The 16,205-nt window shown below is 45.2% G+C and overlaps 1 protein-coding gene across 1 annotated transcript in view; it reads left to right on the plus strand.

The window, feature by feature from the left end:
- Positions 1 to 16,205, plus strand: part of COX15 (cytochrome c oxidase assembly factor COX15) — a 90,005-nt gene that overhangs the window by 6,880 nt on the left and 66,920 nt on the right. Inside the window, exons 2-3 of the mRNA XM_085606297.1 lie at positions 3,917 to 4,104; positions 10,497 to 10,619. Coding sequence (XP_085462423.1) covers positions 3,917 to 4,104; positions 10,497 to 10,619 — 311 coding nt within the window. The remainder of the gene's footprint in view (positions 1 to 3,916; positions 4,105 to 10,496; positions 10,620 to 16,205) is intronic.

The following is a 16,205-nucleotide window of genomic DNA, read 5'->3' on the forward strand; positions in this document are numbered from 1 at the left end:
CACTATTTGTGTGTCATCTGCGTATGATGTCAGCTGGAATCCAAAGGGTCTGATCAGAGCAACCAGAGATGTCACATAGACATTAAAATGTGTGGGACTACGGGACGAGCCCTGTGGCACACCACACGGGAGGCAGAAAGGTTTAGAACAGGCTTTATCTAAGCCCACAGTTTGAATTCTTCCTGTAAGGAAGGATTTTAGGAGATTCCAGGCATTGCCTTGTACCCCGCACTCAGATAAACGGCTCATCAGAACATCATGGTGGACCTTATTGAAGGCCATGGAGAGGTCCAACATGATTAGTGCTGCATTGCCTCCTTGGTCCAGGGCTTCCCTTACTTCCTCAGTAGATTTTATGAGGGCTGACTCTGTACTATGTTCTGCCCTGAATCCATATTGAGTGGGATCTAGTATGTTATTTGCTTGGAGGAACCTACTGAGTTGTGTATTCATGGTTTTTTCGACCATTTTGGCGGCCGGGGAAGACGCGAGATTGGCCGGTAATTGTTGGGGTCCTTTGGGTCAAGATTATGGTTTTTGAGTAGTGGAAGGACGGACGCGATTTTCCATCTCATGGGGAACTGCCCAGACTCAAACGTGTTAAATAGAGTGGTGAGTGCCGTGCTGATGAGCTCTGGAACTTGTTTGACCACTGAGGGGTAATTTGGGGATCCCGATCTGATGGAAGCCAGGAGATTAGGTGTCCTGCTTCGTCAGTGGTGAGAATCTATCTAGGATTGTTCGGGATTCGATTGTGCCGCTTGCCAGCGTGGCTGGTTCACCCGTCTGTACTGTCTGGGAGAGTCTAAACGAGGAGAAAATGGCTTCCACCTTCTGTAAGAAGAAGCTGGCTTTTTCCTCACACAGTAGCGCACAAGCTGTTGTAGAAGCCTGATGTAGTGGGACCCAAAGTTGATAGAGAAAAATGTGAACAATCTTCAAGACCCTCCTTAGTTGGCAGCAGGACACAACCACATACTTTTTCTGGGGTCCATTGCATAGACAGACGCTTATTGAAGTAGAAACCCTGACTTTTGTCTTTAACCCCTGGTCCAGGAGTAGCACCTGTCTGAGCAAGCCCGAAACAGGGTTTCCAGAGATGGCCACCCCAGTGGTTACTGCCTTCTTGCTACTGGTGTTGAAATGTAAAAAATGAGCACTGATGCAGGCCGATAGGACCAGTAGAGATTCCTAGAAGGCTGACTGCACATCTCCAGAGGGTTGATTGAAATGCAAGATCAGATAGATGAGTGCACCCATCATATAAGGACTTATCATGCATTCCAGGGGATGTAGATACATATTAAAAAGGATTATGGAAAGAAATGGTCCCTCCTGGACAAAACAGGTGAACAAGTTCGCTTCTGACTGGAAATGAAGAAGGTTCAATGATTGGAAACCAACACCCTGGCAGAAAAGAGTAGAACCACTGTAGGGTAGCCCCTTGTAGTCCAATTGCCAAAAGCTATTGCATGAAGATTTCATGGTCCATGGGATCAAAAGCCCCCTGAAAAACCTTCAAGGATCACGGCTATGGGATGACCCATGTCCATGCTGCATCCAAGATCATCTAATTCAGTGGCCGAGCAGTCTTTGTTCCCATCCCTTTTCAGAACCCCATCTAAAGAAAGGATTCTTGTCCAGGTGTCTGTAGCTTGGCCTTTGCTAATCTAGTAAGGGGAGTCTTGTCTAGAACCAGCTTAGATTAGTCTGTGATTTGTAGGATTTCTTTTAGAGCAATTTAACACCACAATGTCGCTCTGATGCCATGTATGGTCATATTGTTTTTTCATGTCCAATTTACGCCATCAACCGCCTTGTCCATAAGTAGCTGTTGTTTTTCAAGTGCAAGGGCTCTTGTTACTTATGTGTCGTGTTCTGCAGAAGTTGCTTAATTTTTTTCAAACCTTGTTTATACCCCTAAGATTGCATTTTTACAGACTTCTTTGCTGCTGGGTGTTCCCTCGACTCCAAAACACAACCTGCAAAAATTAAAGATTCATACTTGTGGTGCTCTAGTTATGAACACAGCTCTGTTGCAGTAACCTCCACGCAATTTTATCATGTAATATACCGCTGGAAAACAAGAAGTAAGCCCACGGTACAAAGGTTTATACTCCACGATCATTCTATGGCTTGAGTTAGTAAAGTGGGCTTTCAATGGGCCTGTATTGCTGCAGTTAATTTCACAGTAATTTATTCAGATTTATGTGAACATGCACCCGTAATGCATAAAATACTATCAGACTATTTGGAACAAAATTTGATAAAAGGCGTAGGTGCACACAACTGAGAATGTCTTTTTTTCAATGTTTGAAGAATGAAATTGTGAACGTGTCCTTCTTTTATATTCACTTTTTAATGTGTTTTTCCAAATTTGAAAATAGCAGTGGTTAATATACCATGTGAAAACCTTATGTATTATCTGCGGTGATTTCAGTTCATCAAAACAGTGTGAACATTTTAGAGTTGCATATCATTAAATGTGTATAAAGATGACTTTTAACCTCCTTGGGGCCGATTTATGATGCGGTTCGTAAACGGTTGGAGCCTTTATGGCCACATTATAAAGGGGCCGCTCGGTTTCCTTTCCGACCGGCTCATTACAATCGAGGCGGTCGGAATGGAAACCGACCAGTCATTCCGGCTGGCTTCTGACTGGCTCAGAGAGCCCGTCCGCCAGTCGGGAGCTGGGTAGGTAATCTCAAGGGCGGGCCTTTCCGCCCTTGAGATTAGGATGACCGTTTCCGACATAGTTTCCATGTCAGACCGAGCGGCATGGAAACCATGTCGCAAATCGTGTTAGGTGGCCCCCAACAGGGCCCCCTTTGGTGCCCGGCCTCCGGTTCGAGGCCGAAGGGGAACCTATGTTGCCCCCCTGTTGATCCCTGCAACTTGTAGCAGGCACCGTCGGGTGGATGAACCGCACCTCCCATTTTACTATGGTAGCATGCATTACGGCCGTAATGCATGCTCCCATAGTGAAATATAGGAATGCGACCGTGTGTCAGTCGGTCCAGTGACAGAGTTGGTGTCCGGCAGAAGTGATTTTGCCTGACATTGTAAATGCCCCCCTTACGTTTATGGTATGCCATATTCTGATAGTCAGATGTAGTGCTAGATTAATTATTAGATTAACTAGGGCAACAGCTGATTGGGTTAAAACTGTCATTCAAGGCACCTGGGCCATTCTGTGGTAAATCTGAAGTCTCATCACAGTCTGCAGGGTCTTATTTCAGCACCATCCTGGCATGTGTTCTTGGCAGGGGGTCCTAGAGGATCTGCAAAAATATATCTGCCGGCAAATTTATAAAAAAAAGACAGCCAGCCTCTATTACAGGAGCTACGGGAGCACTGGGTAGACACATCCGTCTGGGTGCTTGGATTGCGCTGCCTTTGTGGTATCATTTTTAGGTTTACCTTTTTAAATCTATTTTAAGGGATAACCACTTTCTTCCCTGGGTAGAAGAAATAGAACGCTGTTTATCTTGGGGTTGATCATCACATTGGAGAATGGACATTTATGATGTAAAATAATATTGGGGATCACTGTATCTGTATACAATCCCATTGAAGTCTGGTTACATGAGTTAAAATGCCAAGTGGGTGTAAATGTAACCAGGACCCCTCACATTAATTTTATCCTACAGAGACCGCGATTGTAAGTACAGTGGTTGTGATAAGAGATGTGATTTACAAAAGTTGATGTACTACATTGTCTGCTGAAAGGAACATGATATTGGGAGGCATACAAGCCAAAAGGTCTATAGATTGGAGGAATTTAATGAGTAGCGACAGTGGTTGCAATTTTTATTTCCAGTGTTGGAGATGGAAATGAATAGGTGCCTTATGACCCACATTCATTACTGAATGATGTTTTTAAAATGTGGTCTAATGCATGTTGTTTTATCCATAGAGAAGTACACAATGGAGGAACTTTTTTCAAAGTAGAGGAAAAAGCAGTACAATAGTGGAAACTACCATTCCTCCCACCACTGCTACGATACACGTCCCCAATGCTGCAACAAACCGAATTGTTGGACGATGGCTTTTGGTCTGCAGTGGCATGGTGGCCGGAGCTGTTATCCTTGGAGGTGTGACCAGGTAAGATGTCATGCTGCCCAGAATCGGAATCTGTAATACAAATTGTGCTGGTCGGTGGTGCCTGTACAACGAAACGTAATCATGTTCTGCTTTCAAATTTACTAATATTACAGACAAAACCATTTAATGAATGTTCTGCACACGTTGTTATGCATTAGCATACACCCTGCCATTTTTTGTTGAATTTATCCGGAATAGAGCATGGGTAGCTTGATTCATGATACGTTAATCAGATTTTCACATTCGTAATTGCTTCAATCTTATTCTTGTGGGCTGATGTCCCATGGTACTATTCAGCACTGGTGCTCGCTGAAACTTTTTTCTCCTACACACAGTTTTCTATTGCGTAGCGTCTGGCTATTTTGCAAATGAATGAAAAAACCCACAATTGAGCATCTTTTATTCAATGTAGTTGCAATCCTTTAGTTTTGCTTCCATCACTTCATTCAAGGGACTGATCATACACTTATCTGTGGTTAGTTAAGAAACGCCCACATGCCTCAATCTACTCTTATCTCACTGTTTACCAGGGTTTGAAAACTTTTTATTGATGTGACCCCATTTCTTCAGTAATCCGTGTTCACGCTACTTTGGATATAGTTAATAGATTTGACCTTACCAAGGGACTCCTACTTGTCTCTTTTATCAACTCCTCCTTCTGCTGCCTCCTGCCTCCCTGTGGTTGTAACCTACTGGTGTGGAAACCCCTTGTCTTTAGCACCATATGTAACATGCATCCCAAAATTATTGAAAACGGGTATTGTCCTAATTGATTGTCTAGGAGTTTATATTGCGGGTGCTGTAACGTTTTGGAAACCCACATTTTGTGTTCTTTTTTTAGGTCTCGCCTAGCGTTGCAGCGCATGTGCTGCTCGCTCTGAGATCTATTGTCATCGAGGAGACTTTGGAAGGGGACTTGAAGCCCCGCCCAGCCTTCCCATTGGCCGGCGTCATTATTTATGTTAAACGCTGGCCCCCGATTGGAAACAAGGCTTCTTGAACGTCCTGTCTCCTTCTCGGCCAGCCCATCCAGACTGAATCGTGTGCTGGCTGCGTGACACGGTCTCCTTTAATTACAGTCGGTAGCACTTTTTTTTTACCTTCGCACAATGGCGACCGCTTGTTATAGGACTTGTTGAGACTCTGTAGTGCCTCTAGCCACATGTTCATTACCTGACACTAGAACTGGCTCTTCCTGCCAACTCATGGGCTTCTGCCGTCAGTTCATGTGCCCCAAAACACACTGACGTTTTCTCAGACATTTATATGGCACATGCCTCCGCACTACTCTGCAGCTGTAGCGCTGCTTCAGATTCTACCAGCATGCTGAATTCAACTCCTTCGTTGATGCTGGAGTTGTATCTTTCCAGGCCAGCCAGCTCTCATGCTCCTTTTGCCAGAAGCAGCTAGCGGCAGGTTTCCGGCTTACAAAGTTTCAGGATACACAGTATTGGGGTGTTGGCCCCCTTGCGGCTGAGCAATGTTTTCCGGGGCAGTTCGGCGACCTCTTCCGGTGCAGCGGTGGTTGTTTTCTTCTGTATTGGGTGGCCGTGCTGCTCGCTGCAAACAATCGCAGGAGCTTAGTGGGAGGTGCAGCCAGACAGACACTCCTAACGCGGCGCCCTGGCCTGTCCATCAAAACAAACCCAGCTTTCCCAATTATCTCTCTCTGGTTGGCTATGGTTAAAGTTATAAGCGAAGAAAAAGAAGCCTGGTGTTCTTGGGGCGGTAGGTAAAGTGCACGCTCGGGTTTCTCCAGAGTGTGAGGCTAAGATGAGTTTTCCCTCTAAACAAACTCAATAGAAATTAGAGCAAAATAATTTCACTGTGTCACTTTGGGTACTCAATCTTCTTATTATTCAAAGTTGAAGCTTGTACTTCAGTTTGTCAAACAAATGTTTGACTCTGTGCACGTAAGTTCCAAAATGCTGCTTGCGAGTGAAAGTATTTGGTAATGTGATAGATTTGAATGTGAAAACAATCCGCGCCACTTTGTGTGAGCGTGTGACAGTGGCGCCTCACCTTCACCGCCCATTGCGCTGCTGCTCAAAGTTGCATTGTTGTTTCCCTGTTTATTTGTGACTGGCTCATTACATTTGATCAACATCCATCCCTCTCAAGAGAATTGCTCCTTTAGCAGGGATAATAGCGCTTTTTAAAAATAACCAAAGAAGGACATCTTGCTAAAAAAAAACCTGCGCATAAACTTCTCTTTATTCGCTATGCTCCTGGCTGCCACGCAGGTCCCATGTTATGTGCAGCACCTTACTCTATGCCTGCTGTTTATAGATAGCCAAAGGCATTTCTGCTTTCAAGGATATGTATTTTTGTGTGGCAAAATGTAAGTAACATCCCGTGATTCTGGGCAAATCACTTAATCTCCCCGTGGCTCAAAAAAATGCATGTGTCCTTATATAATGTAACTAGTGCTCATGTAAAGCGTTCTAATACCTTCGGGTCGAGTTCGCGCTATATAAATAAAACTGCAAAAAACAAAGTATGAGGTCAAAGCGCTATTGGTTAAAAAGCCAAAATGGCAGTGCTATTCAGCTGCCGTTCTTCGCACGGTTTATGTTTACGTATTCATTTACGTACCCACGGTGCAGGGCTTTCACAAAGTCTGCAGGGCAGGCAGGTGCTTATGTTTTCAAAACTTGCACGTTCATGGTTTACAGTGGAAAGCACTGGCAGATTATTGTTGTGGCTGTCAGACAACGCAGAACTGGCAATGCGCGCAAGGCCAGCAGGCATGAGGTTGCCTAAAGGGCTCTCTCTTTACAAGACAGACAGGAAGTGCAGGGCTGGAAAGCAACAAGATTGGTATAGTGCAAGGGCGTTATCACAGTCAACGTTTCATGGCTGGCACTATGCGTGACTGGCAAGCTCTGTGCCCCCCAGCATTGCAAAGGGGCCATGGCTGGTATTGACGAGTACTGGCAGTCTGCTTGAATGGCAGATCGCAATGTTGTCTTCATTGCTAGAAGTGTGCAAGGAAAGCAGAGAGGGCTTAGGGCTGCACGAGCATTGGTGCACAAGGCCACGTTTGTACACAAACGTCACTAGGGCTGATAGTGTGAGGGGCAGCTTGAAGGACTGTCTGTGCAATGCTGTCTATGCAAAGCTACCTGTTGGCTCTCTGCGCAAGGCAATCTCTTTACATTTATCAATGTATAACCACAATTGATACTCCAGGGAAAAGCAAATAAGGAGGGAAAATTAAGAAACCCTCAGTCAGGTGTGTGCTTACTCTTCTGGTCAGTATGTGGTGTTTGTTTACAAGAAAGGACGCAAAGTCCTCATTCACCCTAGCGTGGCATGCTTCATCATACAGCCGGCTTTTCACTCACACTATATATCTTTGCTTCGAGTGGGCTCAATCGCCTTAATGAAGGAGTATTCAAAGTTGAGATGGTGTTATTATGGGCACTGTCACAGAAAGGGAATCTAAAATTAACTAGATGCCTGTTGTAGACTTCGCTATGGCTGCCTCCTAGTAAAGGTAACAACAAATATGGGAAATTACAGTGACAGCAGTAACCAGAGTGGAGTCACCAAAAGTGGGAGTAGAGATGCCAGAGCCGGGGCGAGTGATCGGAGTGCATCAGCAGGCCAGGAGCCGAAGAGACTGGGAGGCTCCAAAGCTGACCGTTAAGGATGCCACTCCTTTCCAAGGCCTGGGTAATGATTGTGGCTGTACATACATGCATAAGTGCAAATTTGTGTGTTGAAATGCACATGCGTCGGTGTGTATGCATGTGTACACATTTTTGTAGGTATGTATTCCTCTATGCCTGGCATTGAATTCCTTCCTGACAGATGGTGTTGCCCCTAAGAAGCTAAGCCGGGTATCCGAGATCACCAGATGTTCATGGTACCCCTCCATCATAAGAGGTTAATTTCTGGCACTATTGTGAAAAATCCTAGCATAATTGTGACCATGAGATAATAGCAGTCGCCCTTCACATATTTTAGGCATTCTGGTCTTGTGTGGGAAACTGACAGCCATTTTTAATATGTTGTGATCATCAAGGAACGAATTGTGGCCATCCCTGTCATAATGGTGGCCAGTAGTGAAATATTGTGTTAATCCTGGTCATTATGATGTGCAACCTTGGCACAGCAGTGGGCCTGGCATAATGGTGGACATTACCGCCGTGTTTTAGGCATTCTTGGGATTATAGTAGACATCCATGTCATTTGATTGTAATACCTGGGCATCTAGGGCAGAGCCTCTATGTGAGGCATTTGTATATCTGAGTAATTAATAAACACGTATGCTTCTTTTAGAAAGACAAGCTTTTCTTTAGAAAATTGAGTTGTTTAGTCAAAAAGAAAAGTAGTATTTGATTTAAAAAATATAAGTTTGAAAGCGTTTAAAGCTGATTTTCGAATAATAATTCTCGTTGAGGTAGTAAGATTTATTGCTGTGGTCTTGTCAGTTGTACTAGAGAGCACTTGCTGTTTCAGGTTGTCATTTTATTACTCAAGTTTAGGCATTCACAGTGTATAATGCTGCCTGACATTTCTGCCAGTCACCCTGTCTGAGGAGCTGGGATGGTCACTAATGATATGCCTTTGTGGCGTGGTCACTACTGTAATATTATCCGGAGTAGTTACTATTGTCACAATGATCAAATTTGTTTATAGCTCAGGATGATTTTTCCCTGATCAAAAGTAGCTATCCTTTTAGACCAGGTTGGACACCCCTGATCTAGCCCAAATGGGTCTGGGACTTTCATCAAAATTGAAGCCCCGATTGGGTTTGCCCTATTGTAAACAAGTTATCCATATCGGGGCCCTGTGTATATCGGCTTATAAGGATTGTAGCAGCAAGCATCGCTGTCAATTTTACTGAGGACAAAGGAGCGATTGCAAGGGCAATAGCTAGTAAATACACTGTTCTCCTGGATTTACATGACATTTTCAAATTAATCATTGCATTGCAGAGGAGTGATGTTTCAGGTGAATTGTTATTTTAGATTATTGTATATGGTAATTGTGTAATTTACTTATTTGACTTATTATTTTACCTAACTGTTTTAAACAGAAATGGCTGTGGCTGGAATGACACAACCATCACACTTTTGCCTGATGCTGGTGATACAATCTTACCATGGCCAAGATGGAAGAAATTATTTGACTCCTACTTAGTAGCTATAGGTGGTTAAGAGTTTTCTGCATCCAGGAAACAGGTATATGTATTGTAACACAACCTTGGTATGGAGAGGAGGGCTATTTATGAACGTTTGGAGGAGTGAAATATAGGGAATGTTGAAAGAAACCCGTAAGACTTATATAGAATATAAGTAAAAATGTTGGAACAGCATTTTGTAAAACAGATACATGTTTTGGAGAGACACATTTTTAGGTTGAGCCTAGGCAGTGCATGCACTGCTTTGCAAGGCATGCTGTATTCAGGTATGGGCTTGAAGCTCCGCCTAGTCTCTGCCCATATTTTTCATTGGCTTGTGTCATTGTCCTTTGGGAACTGTGGCTCTTCATTGGTCAATAGGCTTAGTAGCCCCTCATCAGTACCACCTTGTCTCATTTTGTAACCTCCCATGAGGACACCCCCTTTTACATGTGTTGTTGCTTGGTAGGCTTTAATTACAGCCTCCGAGCACTATTTTGTTTAATGTTTTTCACGTGTCTGCTGTTGCAGGCAGGACAAGCTCTGCGCATGTGTTTTTATTTTTTTATTTTTTAGTATTTATTAAATTCTTTATTTTTAAATTGCCCCATGCCACACTTACACTTTAATGGCGGCCGTGTCCCTTTCCTTAAATGAGCCGAGTCTAAGGAAAGGGGCGCGGCTGCCATTAAAGTGAAAGTGCGGCATGGGGCACTTTTACAAAAAAAAGCATTTGTTTGTCAACTTGACAGACAAATGCTTTTTTTTTTTTTGTGTAAATGGGCCCCATATTGCGCTTTCACTTTAATGGCGGCCACGCCCCCTTTCTTTAGACACCGCTCATCTTCGGAAAGGAGCGCAGCCGCCGTTAAAGCGCCACATGGGCGTTTTTATAAAAAAGCATTTGTAATGCTGTAGGTGTTGAATTTACAAAATGCGAGACCTATTGCATTGCAAATACTTGTTCCTAAGGAGCCATTATTGCACAGATCCATACGAGGTCTTGAGCATTACTGTCTTTTTTTTTTTTTTTTTTTGTGTTGTTCCTATGAAGAGCTACTGATCTCATTCAGGAAAGAATACCCTTAAGAAGGGCATCATGCCACTGCAATAACCCTGAAAGTACTAGACATGTTATAGATTTACTGAGCTTATTACATTTTCATTTGTGTAAGGTATTGTGGACCATTTAGTGAGTAGCATGTGCCCATGTCCTTCATCTTCATTTTATATGTGCTGAAGACCATGTTTTATCATGCAGGCTTACAGAGTCTGGTCTGTCGATGGTGGACTGGCACCTTGTGAAGGAGATGAAGCCCCCATCTACCAAAGATGAGTGGGAGGCAGAGTTCCAAAAATACCAGCAATTCCCAGAATTTAAGATGTAAGTATAATAACAGTAGGTTCTGTCGCTAATCGAGCGGCTAATGTAGCATTGCAGTGCTGGTTTTGCTTAAGTTTATGCTGGCCTTTACAGTTTCTGTATGACTAGGTTCTCCTAAGGAGACTGATGGACTTGTTTTGTTTATCTGCCACCTCTGCAAACCTTTTGAAGTTTCATATTCTTCTTTAACTTACAGTGCCTCCCTTCTTCTCTATATTTGACATGAAGCCAGCAGTCATACTGTTGACTCCCTGGAAGACAATATTACATTTCCTTACGTCTCCCTTCCCACCACTGTGATAATCACCAGCGTTTTAATACTCGGATGCACAGGCCTGCAGAAAATGTGCATTTGAACACTTCTAACCCCCACATCTGTCAACAAGTAGATGCCCAAAATGGCATAAAGTGAAAATCTAATGAGCTTCTTTGCTCCTCAGCAATTAACAATTGCAAACAGGAGCAATTAACCTCACAATTCGAAATAAATACTGCCAAGAACCACATGATCCTCTTGTCATTAGAATTAATTTCATTCTGATTTTTTTGTGGGGGACCATGTGTGGCATCAAGATCACCAGCTTACAAAGAGATCAGAAAAACTAGGATCCTTATCCATATTTTCACAGTTACAGAAATGTTGGAAGCCTAGAACAGGAGCCAGTGTGACGTTGTGGAGGAATTACTTGGACACTTCTCTGAACCATAAAGAAACAAGGTCCAATTTATTGTACCATCAAGCAAGACTGTTTCTCACACCACTGTAGTAAAGCACTTAAGTTGTGAGCTCAGGAGGGTGCTAGAGACCCCGGAGCAAGATGGCTGCACTTTAGTGCTGCTCTGCTGGTCGAGTCATCCATCCGACAATTATCCTGCATTTACGGCGCCATCCATGGCATATTCTGACTCCTTACCCTAAGAGGAATGCTCTGGTGCCGCTGATACTGCCACTTCGTGCCCATAAACGCCGCCAGTAACGCAACCTTTCTCCGTACAAAATGGCGGCGCTGGAAGGGTCTCGGCGCTGAGATCTGCCTGTATGAGTCATCCGGTTGCTGTGCTGCTGCCTGTGGGAGCATACGGCGTTGCAGACCCGCCGCGACCTCCAGGCTACCATCAGAGCACTACGATAGGACTGGGTTACCGCGATTCACGATCGCTCCTCAGCGCAGACTCACATCGGAAAAGACGCACCGCCATCTTCCTGATAGCGTCGGAGTGCTGCGGCGAGGCTGATGCGTCGCGGCCCCCGACCGTTACTCGCCACTGCTGCTTGTGGGAAAAGTGTGCCCTGAGACGAACTGGGCAGAATAGGATCGCAATGCTGCCATTACCGCTGCCACTTTGGTGCGCCCCGTGCAGCTTGCAGTCCTGCAGCCTCCGCGATCGTCACCTCCGCGGACCAGCGCTGCAGTTGCTGAATGCTAGGCTCGATTGGAGATACCCGCCACTGCTATTGTTGACACCTGGCACCGTGAATTTGCTCTGGCGGTATTGTGTCCGTCTATCTACCCCTTCACCTTCTACGCTAGCATCGCGCCTCTGCACAAAATGGCGCTGCTCTGAACACTACATATCGCTGACTTGGGAGCACATCATTGCGCCATATGGTAAGCCACTGTGTGAGGCAGACGCGGTGTGAAAGGCGCAGTATTTATAGATTGCCTGTTGTTGCCGGTCTGTGGGCATACTGCCCCAAGGAAAGCTTCGTGCTGCTTGTGAGGCCCGTGACTGTGGACAATACCCCACTGAACAAAGCCAGCCTAGCTGGGTATTTGGGACGCTTGCAAGTAGCAACAGCGCTGACCTGACATTGCGAAGGCTAAAAAGTATATAGATCACCACACTCCCTCCACTAGGCCCAGCATACTTGGCTGCCTGTGGTTGGGTCTTCAACACACGACGGTGTGGAGCAAGGCGCTGTCGAGGTGAGGGACATTATTCAATACTCCGTGCATCTGGTGCAGCCCCACGAGGTGTGACACACTTATCCTCTGCTTCCATCATGTGTCTCTTACGAAATAGCCTTACGCGACCACACACACTTTAACGCTGCCGTGCACAACTATCCAGGACCGCGGCCAGAAACATGGGTAGGACGGATAAACAACAAACCAAACGACACTTTGAAGCAAAATGGCTTGCAAAGTCCCAAACCCCAAATGCCTCGGACACATAACCCGATCTTCAAGCGGGCACGAGTAACAAACTTGAGCGTCTGATGTTAAGTATGCAACAGAGTCTGCAAACTATTGATGCAAAGATCGATCACCTTAACCTGCGCATGGACAATATGGCGGCGAAAATAAACAAGTATGGCACACAGATAGTGGAAGCCGAGCAGCGTATTTCCACGACGGAGGACTGCATGGAGGTTGATAGCACATCCTGCGCCAGCATGGAAAAGTTTTTGGAGGTGATCCGGGGGAAAAACGAGGACATTGAATCCCGCTCCCACAGGAACAATTTACGAATTACGGGTATACCAGAGTCCACCAACATGGGGGCCCATGGAATCATACATTGAGACTCTACTCAAATACATGCTGGGAGCGGAACATTTCTCTAATGTATTAATCGTGGAGAGGGCTCATCGATCCCTGGCGGCCCGACCCATACCAGCGGCACAACCACGTCCCATTATAGCTAGACTCTTGAACTATCGCGATCGGGATACAGCGTTACGTCTAGCTAGAGAAAAAGGGAGCTTAAACTACCAAGGTATGAAAGTGGAGCTTTTTCCTGACTTCACAGTGACTGTACAACAAGCACGTCAAGAGTTCCAAGCTGTCAAGAAAAGACTACAATCATTGCACATCCAATACGCAATGTTATACCCAGCACGACTGAGAATTCAACATGCTGGGAAAGCCCGCATCTTCTCAACACCTAAAGATGCCCTGCAATACGTACGACGGATTGAGCGGCAGGAGTCGATGCAAGAGACCGGAGTAGATTCCGATACTGAGGGCTGACCACGTGAGACTCAAACTGTTTGATATGATAAGAAAGAGCTTTGCCCACAGACTGTAGTTATGTCCGCTGAACTTTCTTGATATATTAGTTGTATTATACAGTTGCTGGCCTCTATCCTGTAATAACTGCAATTCCACATATACTGTGATTGTTCCATGCGTAGTGCGTGATGTTCAAAGCTACTGGTAATTTTTGAGGCTCTCTATATAATGCAGGGGTTTGTGTGGTGCTATACGCTGGTACCCACTATGTCATTGTGCCTATGATGGGAATGCCTGTTAACTCCTGTCTCGACCCACCCTGTACCAACGGGGGGATAACGGCTAATAGAGACCTTCAGAAAGGTAATAGCCCACAAAGTTTCTAATTGTGTTACAGCACCTTTAAGTGCCTTCGTTGTTTTTGTTTCTATCTCGTTTTTGATTCAGGAATGCAAGTGCTCAGTTGTTGTTGTTTTGTCATGTGGGTGGAGAATCTCAGCATAGTTCTGATGCTGGAGGGGGTGGGAGGGGATGTTGGGGGGGTTATACATCATTGAAGTTGCAAGGGGCACACCACACTGGCAGATTTCGGCTTACACAACACCAAATTATGGGAAACGGCACACCTTTCTTATTCAACATTATTAGCTATGACAGGATCTAAAGCTCCAACGATCTCGTGGTTAACTTGGAATGTTCGAGGGCTTAATAACCCCAAGAAAGTGAGACAAGTGCTTTCCTACCTGGATCGTCACCATATCCAGTTATGTTACAGGAGCCCTGTTACAGGAGACGCACCTTACCAAGCGAGCGGTCTCAACAATAACCACTAGGTGGGCGGGAATACGATTGGCTGCCTCATATTCCTCAAATGCACGGGGCGTTATGATACTCATTAAAAGAGTTGTCCCCTTTGAACCATAACACGTGGAGGAGGATGAGGGGCGTAGGTACATAATAGTGCAAGGTACACTACATGGTACGAGGATGGTTATTGGGAACATATATGGGCCCAACATTGATGACCCTCCCTTCTATGACATGTTATGGGGAAAGCTCTACAAATTGCCCCCCTCAACTATTATATGTGGGGGTGACTTTAATGTCGTGTTGGATCCCGCAATAGATAGATTATCCACAGCTGATCCCCCTTCGAAAAAAGCGGCCACATCGGTACACAACGGTCTACTAAACCTAGGACTCATGGATATCTGGCGGCTGCGACACCCGAGCTCAAGCGAAGGTACATGTCACTCATATGCGCATCAAACCTGGTCCCGCATAGACTATTGGTTAGTTATGCTCGATGTCAATGCGTGGACTGTACAGATAAGGCACCTACCTAGGACCCAGTCAGATCACTCCCTGGTATTTCACAGCATAACATTGCCATCTCACACTTCCTCCCAATTTCAATGGCGCCTGCAATCTTCCTCCCTCCTAGACCAGGTCTTTTGCGAAGTAATTCGTGGCGCTATATCAGACTATTTTTCACACAACACTGGATCGGTACAAACTATGGGGACGCTCTGGGAGGCCTTTAAAGTGACCATCCGGGGTGCATGTATAAGCCTACAGGCGGGTGTTCTGAAATCCCTGCGTGGCACTATGAGTACATTAGAACGTGAATTGTGCAACCTTGAGCGCAAACGGCGGACCCCGCTATGCTGGCAATTATTAAAACAAAAATCACAGAATATAACTATGTGGCTGACCAAGAAATATGATACATGTCGAGAAGAAGCAAAGCTAGGTACTGTGGCGAAGGGTGTACGCCGGGTAGAGCACTGACTACCCGAATAACAGACCCCCCGGGGCAAGAATTGTATGGTTAAAGCAATCATAGCAGATGACGCCACACATTATGACACACCCAATATACTCAAAACCTTTGCGAACTACTACGCCACAATGTATGCTCATCGACAAATGGCAGATGAGGCAGAAATAGTACAATACCTTGACGACATAGCACTGGTATGGCTCTCACGCGGGCAGCAAGAGTTTTTGATGCATCCCATAACACTAGAAGAAATACGTGAGGCCATCACCGCATTGCCAAACGGGAAGTCGCTGGTACCGATGGGCTACCAGCAGAATTTTATAAAGAATAGATAGACACACTGGCCCCCTGTCTTCTCGAATTATATATGGAAGCATACCAAACTCAGAGTCTGCCCCCCACCTTGCGCGAAGCACTTGTGGTCACCCTGTTATAGCCAGAGAAATAGCCGGACAGGTGTGATTCTTATCGACCCCTGTCTTTGATAAATACAGACGTAAAAATCCTAGCAAAAGTATTAGCAAAAAAGGCTGAAGCTCGATCCACGTCCTATAATTTATGTAGGCTCTTTGCAGTGCTACATGTACTTGAACCCACCCTACCGGCAGTAGCGGTACTCCTCGACGCCGCAAAGGCCTTTGACTCGATATCCTGGACATATATGTTTGCAATTGTGCACCGCATGGGTGTACCATTAATTTTCACCAACTGGATTAAATTGCTCTTTACAATCCCATGGCGCGAGTAAGAGTCAATGGCCAACTGTCGGAGGTATTTCGAGTACAGCGGGACACGCGGCAAGGGTGTCCGCTATCGCCCTTGCTATTTGCATTGATCCTGGAACCA

Source organism: Triturus cristatus, chromosome 1_2, assembly GCF_964204655.1.
Source record: "Triturus cristatus chromosome 1_2, aTriCri1.1, whole genome shotgun sequence".
NCBI lineage: Eukaryota > Metazoa > Chordata > Amphibia > Caudata > Salamandridae > Triturus > Triturus cristatus.